We start from the raw sequence: 8,516 nt of genomic DNA on the forward strand, positions 1-8,516 counted from the left end.
ATTGAATGGTATGAAGAAGTTAGTGAGGATGTGAGGGATTTCTACTAGCTAGACTTGTTCATTTAGAATTAGTTATGCGAGCCAAATTATGAACTATACCAAACTGAGCTGTTTTATTTCTGAACTACTTGTCAATTAGTGAATTGCCTCTTTCTTTCAAATCTAATTTCGAACCGAACAAAACTAAAATCTAGATTAAGTTAACTGTTATTAACCAGTTTGAGTCTTGAACTACACAATTGACCATAAACTTGACCTGAGAACTGTGAAATCGGTTGAAAACCTAAAATTGGCCCAAAATCCTATAACATACATAACATCCTTTTACCAACAAAATAATTAATATTTGATGCATTGAAAATTAAATTAAAATAAAATAATAAGTCATGTAAGTGTTTAAGCTTATGTGGCGTGAAATTGGATAGCCACCATCTCGCTACTGTCTTTTCCAGGTTTTCTAACACTGGTGTGTTTGGATTTTCTTTGAACTATTAATCAATGTTGAACTTAACGTGACAAAATTATGCTTCTTTTATCCACGTTAAGTTGAATATGTTAAATTCTAATTTCTCTGTTGATATCTTGAGATACATGAAATCACGTTAGCATTTGCACCAACGCAAACAACCATGTCCTAGGGCAAAGCAATCTAACTCTAGTAATCTTGGTGTGGCATCAAGTGGTTGTCATTACATATCGAGCTGAGGTTACACCAGTTGCTACTTATCGCAATCGATACCCAACAAGTTTGCTGAACTACAAAATCAAGAACAAGACATGGTAACCAAAACAAGGTTTGGTTTAATTTCCAAACCGATCTTCTTGTAGCAACTAGCAAACAATCCTTAATAAAAAACACCAGATAAGGACCTCAAGGTGCAAAAACTTGCATCCATTGAGATATCACATTTGCTATGTGTTTTTATACTGTAGTGTCAAAACAAATTTAAAAAGAACTGCTTGGAGAGAAAGAAACCAAAACTGAAACCAGATAGTTGATTAAACAGTTATTGGAAATAGTAACTCAAAAAAATCTAAATCCGAAGCTTTACATGCCTATGAATGATATAAATCTTTTCCCTCAGTGGGGTTTTGGATATTGGTTAGGCGGTGTGATTTAGAACAGCTTCCCTTGTTGTTGGTTTCCACTTCTCATCATTGCACAGAACTCTTCATAGTTGATTCTACCATCCTGTGGAACCACAAAATTGAGTATTAGTTATGGAACTAGAAACGAAACTTGTAGCAACCCAAGAGAAAATGGGCTTACATGATCTGTATCCACTTCAGATATAATTGTATCAACTTCAGATATAATTTCCTTGATTGTGGCATCATCACCCATACCATATTCTTTCATGGCTATTTCCAGTTCATCTCTTGTAATAAAGCTGTAAATGGAGTCAGACAAAAACCAGAGTAGAAATATCGTTGCATGAATCTGATATCCAATTCAATTAAGAAATGACAGTAAGTTGACAAACATAAAACTCGGTAGCTGAAAGATTCATTGGATGGTGTAATGCAAAATTATAAGCATTTGGAGGAGAAGGCAGGGCCAGAGAAGAAATTAAGATGAAGGACTTACCCACTGCTGTCCTTATCAAAGTATTGGAAGGCTTTGTTAAGATGGTCATCTCTTTCTAACTTGTGTCTATGCATTGTAGCAGTGACAAATTCTATGTAGTCAATTGTGCCATTTCCATCTACATCAGCCTGCATTTCATGCCAAGGAATGTTAACTAGGAAAGCTTGAAAAGATAAAAAACAGAGGGCAAAACTTGAGGCTAGCTTACAGCTTCCATAAGTTGCTTCATTTCAACTTCAGTAAGCTTCGAGCCAAGTCTTTGCAACCCTGCCTTTAGCTCCTCATATGTGATTGTACCACTCCTGTCAGTGTCTATATTTGAAAACATTGCCTTCAAACCCTTAATCTCTTCTTCAGACATATTCTCAGCAATGACCTAAAGAATATCAATATCCATTGAGTTTATCATTAGGGAGATCTAGAAGAACTTCATTATATTGTAACATAGATTTGTAGAATCGAGAATCATAATCAAAACATTATATATCTCAATGTTGTAAGCATTCGTTGATTTTAACAGATATCTTTATGACGCTACGGATTAAAATTAACCGTCCTAAAGTTTCAGCAATGGATCTCATAGACACAAGATACCTAGAATGCAATCCAAGAAAACAAGCATTAAAGAGAGCTTATGGGCCTGTCCTGAAGAATATGGATGAACATACCTTCAGGGCAAGTTTCTTAAGTTTATTCATAGCTCTGAATTGCTTCATTCTGGAAAGGACTGCACTGTCCATTGGCTTGTCAGAAGCTTTTCCATCTTTAATCCATGGGTGCTCTAATAATTCATGCAATATGAATCAGTTACAAAAGAAAATAAAATCCATCAACGCAAATAATTCATATGGATGCTAAACCAGTGTGTTCAATCAGCAATAGTAGTAATGAAAAGAGGTATTAGTTACATCAGAACATTGTTATCTTGTTCCTCAATATACCCAACAACAATATTTCTGTTTCTATCAGATATGAGTACCCAGTAAATAAATAATTGACATGCTGCAAGATAGGGAATCATATAGTCGTGACAAATTGATAATAGAACTTCCATGCAGTGTAGCTTGTCTGAGAAGTCTTATGTCTTCATGAAAAATATGTTCACATGCAGTATATCCCTGTTGTCACCCCTGTATAGGTATAGAATAGCCTACACAGGTATGAATGGCAGTCAGAAGAAGTACTTTTCATGCATCACAATCAGCTATAATAATTTGTACTTATTTTTTATAAACCCCTGTAATAATTTCTCTACAATCTGGCATAACATTTGTACAGCATGATTTGGCCATGTGAGCTGGAAATCTGAGTTATAGATACCATCGGAATACGGATAAAATTCAAGTATTTGATGATGATTTAGGAGTAAACACAAAAAATTTACACACCTAAAACCTGAGCAGAAGTAATGCGTTTCTTTGGATCCTGTATAAGCATCTTACGAACAAGATCCTTGGCACTATCAGATATTTTAGGCCATGGTTGACTTTCAAAATCAATATGACCTTCCAATATGGCATCAAATATTCCCTTTTCAGTCTCTACAGCACATTTGAAATAAAAAACAAATTAAACTGGTCTCAAAAGTAAACGAGAATAGAAAAGGAAAACGTATAAATTTTTAGTATAAGTTGATAGTTCTATAATGAAAATCGAAGTCACAGTTTACCAGCCCAAAATGGAGGGACGCCACTAAGTAAGATATACAATATAACTCCTGCACTCCATATATCTATTTCCTTCCCATATCTGCGCTTTAGAACTTCTGGAGCAACATAATAAGCACTCCCAACTATATCTCGATACACCTTGCCTGGAAAGCAATGATCAGAGAAATTTATGTACACATTCTAACAGAAAGAAATGTTGCGTTTAGTCAGATAAATCATCTCATCAAAAGAGATAAGTAGTTTCTGAAGATACTAAAGTGTGTGATTAATGTATATATGTTTGTGTGTGTGTGTGATCAATTGGACCAAAAATATAGAAAAAAAGAAAGAATTCTATTGAAGAACCCTAATTCCCACACCTCGTCCAATATCGACAGAATATGAAGTAGGTAAGAATAAAGAAGAGTTTATAATCCCTAGTGATTCGACAACAAATTCCCAGCTTACTCTCCTCTCCATTCACCTATTTAACTACCTCAAGTCAGTTAGTGTAACTAACGGCTGTAGATTCTTTCAGTTAAAACTCTAACTAATAGTAATAGAGTTAGTTATGTATCTGACTCGGAGGGGTACAATCCTCTACTCCTCCCCTAATCCTTCTTCTATACACCATACTAATAGGTGGACGATACCTATCCATTCATGTATGTATGTGCCGGCGGGCACGTGCAGACAAATCACTTAAGATGATGTAAGGAAAGTTTTTCAGTAACAGTTTTGGTTCCCAAATTTTGACATAATCTCTCCCATTAAGGAATAAATAGAACTTCCAATTTTAACATTTTCACACCACTCAAAGTTCAAGAATTTCATGAAACTAAAATTCAATGAGCCTGATGTGTGGAATAAATGAAAATGCTAGACTCTTGACAGCATGTCAGCAAACTACTTCTGAGTGCTGAATAAATAATTATGATGAACAATGCAAATTATATTTTATCTATCAAACTTTATTGCTTCATACCATGACCAAAGGTAGGACGGATTTAAGGGGGCGGGCGTGGCCTTGGGTCCCCTCTTCAAATTTTCTCAACTAGGTAATGTAAATCTTTAATTTGTATTTGTAAAAGAAAATCAATAATTTTCCTTTTAATTTTGAAAAGAAATCCTTAAGTTTCATGCGCCTTTTATGTGATGTGATGGCATCCCCAGTCACGGTTTCTTAAAAAGATATGATTGCAACAAACTTAAATGAAGGTTACTGACCTTGATTAAATATTTTCCTGCAAGAGAATTCATGTGAAGAATTTGAATTGAATTTTGATATGCAATAATGCCGAATGGTTAGCCGAATCAGGTCTAATTGTGAATATCTCTAATTTGACTAAAATTATACTAGCAAGACCACTGTTTCTAAAGACCCTTATTAATACTATAAAAATATATCTCTTAACTCTTATTCTTATTTAAGATTCTGTTTAGATGAGGTGGTTCAAAGGCTTTCCAGGATAGCATTAGTATAAAATGTTTTAACACTTATTTTGTTAATACTTTTATGTGGCTGAAAAATGCAAATATGTATCTATCTACATTTATAAATAGTTATAAGTATATAGATACCATAGATGCTATGTTGTCAATCCCATTTTCCAGCCTATTGCGGCCAGCGTCAAAACTGGGATAGCAGGATCCCGGAAAGGGGATGGCCAGGATAGTGAATTTTTGTCTATATTTTATATAATATATACCATATATGTACATACGTAACCAATGATAAATACATGACAGAACAAAGGAGAAGAGGGCCGAAGTGGGTAGAACAGGGGTGACGATCGCTGGAGAAAGGTCAGAGGACCTACCGTGGTGTTCGACGGCCGGTTCTGGGTAGAAGAGAAGAAGGTATGAAGATAGAACAGAGGAGAAGAGGGACAAAGTGGATAGAACTCAGTAGAAGATAGGGAAAGATCGAACAAAATCAAAGTGCTCTGGTTTTTCTGTTGTGATAACCCGGAAATACCCCTAAATTCAAACCCCCAAATTTACATTTGGGGGCATTTTTGGAAAACTGTGGCCTTCACTATCCCATCAGAATTTTGGTCGGGATCCCAGCCGAGATGGCAAGGACGGTGAACTGGGATGGGAAAATTCATCCCAAGGCATGGCTGAGATGGGATGGGAACTCGGGATCCTGCCGGGATTTACAACTTAGCATAGGTGTTGACTTCAATTTTGCATATACTATTTGTAACTTGATAACCGCTTGTTCCTGGGATTTGGTAGCATTTTTCCTAAAGCATAATAAGATAGATTTATTATAATGTGCTTTGTAATCCTTTCCTTGTTCCACAGATAACTAACCTATGGTGGGAACATATCTTAAGACTATTTTTTCAAGTCTAGTGGATCTTTAAAGATTGTATACTTATATTACTTATTCAGTTATAGTATTTCGACCCCCTTTAAGTTATTTCTGGATTGGTGGTCTTAAAGCTAGCTAAAGACTTTAACAGGATCACAAAAAAGAGGCCAAAAGTCAAGAGGAGTAATACTAAGTCTGCAAGCGTGTAATAATAAGTATGTAATAATGTAATAATACTAACAATTTAAGTGAAAGCTGAAAAGAAAACTCAGTTTGTAATACAGTCTGCAGGCTTTGTGAATTTTGGGTATAGCCTGTTAGATCACGCGGCTACCACTACACCAAAACCAATTGGTGTTAGTTAGGGCGCAACGTTATTTCCTTATTGGTTTTGGCGTAGTGGTAAGCGCGTGATCCAACAAGTGGAATCAGAGCATGTCCCGTGTTCGAATCCCACATAAGGCATGCTGTGCAGCTAGGTTGGCTGGCAGGTGCTGGGGGGATTGTTGGGCCAGTGGGCCAGCATCCTGCCTGTTGGATAGCATTCGAAACAGGGCGCTAGCTGCTACACTATAAGGAGATAACGTTGCGCCCTCACTAACACCAATTGGTTTTAGCGTAGTGGTAAGCGTGTGATCCAACATAGCCAAAGCTTAACTCTCATAAATACAAGATGACCAACCATATCACAAGACGTCACTTTCCATGTCCACACTTACAGAATATCTAATTCATGGATTATAGTCCAAACCGGATAGCCAAGACATGACAAAAAGGCATAGTGACTGAAATGTCATAAACTGTGTGCATAACTGCATGCACATAGAGAGAAAAGAGCAAAGATGTGAACCTTTTGTTCGGAAGAAGTTAATGCCAACCTACATCTTTAAGAAAACTGTCTCATTAGAAAATTTCAAGGTTCTCAAACTTCCTAGGTTTGACAAAACAAGGCTATCAATAACAAGTAGGGCCAATAAAGCCACTTTGTTAAGGAAGGGAACTAATTGAGCATTTGTTGTTGTGTATAAGAAAAGTAGAAACAGTACAGCTAAATTTCTAATTCGAAAAACATGTCTTCAAAAGGATAGTCCTAAGGTAAAACTTCAGATAGAAACCTTTAAAAAAATTCTCTAAACCTTAGTAGCATATTCAACACTAATATATCAAGCTAAAACTTATGTTAAAGCTTACATGTTTTTCTACAAAAACTCCCTCCATTGGTTAAACTGCAAATCTAAAACATAAAAATGCTGGAGAAATTGGAAACAAATTATCAATGAGTGGATAAAAAATTTACCCTCATCAATGAAAACAGACAAGCCAAAATCCGTGGCCTTGAGAAGTGCTTTTTCATCCTTGCTAGATAATAAGAAATTCTCTGGCTTCAGATCCCTATGCATCACACCCATGAAATGGCAGACATGAACAACATTAACAATTTGTCTGCATATTGAAGCAGCGGCCCTTTCACTGTAATGCCCCTTGGCAATGATCCTATCAAAAAGCTCACCACCTGCACATAGCTCCATCACAACATGAACCGATTGCTTATCCTCATAAGCACCTTTGAACTCAACAATGTTAGGTTGACCAATCAAATGCTGCATGATCTGAATCTCCCTCTTTATATCCTCCTTATCAGATTTGCTAACAAGTTTCCTCTTTGAGATAGATTTGCAAGCATACAGCAGCTTAGTTGAAATCTCAGTGCATAGATATGTAACCCCAAATTGCCCTCTCCCCAATTCTTTCCCAAGAGTGTACAACTGCTTCACATCCTCAAATGGTTTCCCAAGGATTGAATCCTGTTGCTTAACAGGTTTTGGGCTTGGGGAAGAAGCAACAGAAGGCTTCCTTGGTACCTGAGGCACAGCCTGAGTGGATGAAGCATGTTTTTCAGGTAACTGGTAAGGTTGATAAGAAGGTGCTGCTCTTGACTGGTTGACCAAAGGTTCATGGGTCTTCTGGTTGTGCACACCACCACCAGCCCCAGCATGTCTGTAACCATTGTGCTCTACCTCTGAATCCTTACCTTTACCTAAACATCCACCCATGTCTCAAAATTCTCAAATCCAAGTGTTATGACAAAAAAAAAACAGCAAAAAAGATGGGATTTTTTTTCACTTGAGACTGATTCAGTCAAAACTGGATTGAACCCAGATGAGAATTCAAGGAGAGTGAGCACACTAACTAAAGATTTGGATCAGAAATCATTATGAAAATTTTGATGAAAAATTATCAAACAGTTGGAGTGCAGAGAATGTGAAGAGAGAGAGAAGAAGGGTTAGGTGATGATATGAAGAAATGTAAAAGCTACTATAAAGGTGTGTGTGAAAGAGTTGAAAAAAGCATAATTTTTATAGTGATATTGGTATGAACATTGATTGATTGATATATTGATAAATAGTATAAGAAAAAAAAGTATGGAAATATTTTGTATAATGAATGGTGATCCCTATTTTTGTGGGTAGGTGCTTTTCCGTGTATGTGATTAATAAAAAGAGGGAAGAAAACAAAAAGACATGAGAAGTCAACTATTTCCATGAATGTTATGAGTAAGGAGTTGAAGTCGTTGGTTTCACAAGAAGCCACCAAAGAGACAGACAGAGAAGAGAAGTGAAGCTTCCTTGACAGAGGGAGGATGTATCCACAACACGTCATTCTCCTTCTTGACTCATTGAGTTAATTCATAATATTTTTTAATTGCATGTTTTTTAAGGAAATAAAAGATTGTCATCCTTTTCCAAGTTGGACCTTCATTGTTAGTATTTGTTAATTGAGGAAAATAATTGCTTTTAATGCAGTGATCGGCAATTTAGCCTTGTTTCCTTTAGACGTGTTTAGGTTTATAAATCTTATCTCTTATATATTCTTTAATTAGTTTATTCTTAGATCATGTATGACTTTGAATTCACTATTATTTTTCAATATTTTTCCCTTAATGTGAATTACACATCAT

At 36.0% G+C, this 8,516-nt stretch overlaps 1 protein-coding gene across 1 annotated transcript; it reads right to left on the reverse strand.

The window, feature by feature from the left end:
- Nucleotides 1-781: 781 nt before the first annotated feature.
- LOC130723603 (calcium-dependent protein kinase 2-like) lies at nucleotides 782-7,915 on the reverse strand. Its single transcript, XM_057574708.1, has 8 exons — nucleotides 6,855-7,915; nucleotides 3,258-3,401; nucleotides 2,977-3,129; nucleotides 2,257-2,369; nucleotides 1,797-1,964; nucleotides 1,589-1,716; nucleotides 1,271-1,391; nucleotides 782-1,192 (listed from the first exon to the last, which is right to left on the reverse strand). Exons 1-8 carry the CDS (start codon nucleotides 7,609-7,611, stop codon nucleotides 1,118-1,120), a joined length of 1,659 nt encoding a protein of 552 aa, XP_057430691.1. The 5' UTR covers nucleotides 7,612-7,915; the 3' UTR covers nucleotides 782-1,117.
- Between the last annotated feature and the right edge of the window lie 601 nt (nucleotides 7,916-8,516).

The sequence above is a fragment of the Lotus japonicus genome, chromosome 6 (genome assembly GCF_012489685.1).
Source record: "Lotus japonicus ecotype B-129 chromosome 6, LjGifu_v1.2".
In the NCBI taxonomy this organism is placed as follows: Eukaryota; Viridiplantae; Streptophyta; class Magnoliopsida; order Fabales; family Fabaceae; genus Lotus; species Lotus japonicus.

What these genes read in the sequence shown, in the direction of transcription:
- LOC130723603 (XM_057574708.1), bottom strand. Translation starts at nt 7,611, where the DNA reads ATGGGTGGATGTTTAGGTAAAGGTAAGGATTCAGAGGTAGAGCACAAT. An exon ending in CGTCCCTCCATTTTGGGCTG is followed by an intron (nt 3,130 to 3,257) that starts GTAAACTGTGAC and finishes AATGTGCTGTAG; the next exon opens with AGACTGAAAAGGGAATATTT. An exon ending in CTGAAGTGGATACAGATCAT is followed by an intron (nt 1,193 to 1,270) that starts GTAAGCCCATTT and finishes GTGGTTCCACAG; the next exon opens with GATGGTAGAATCAACTATGA.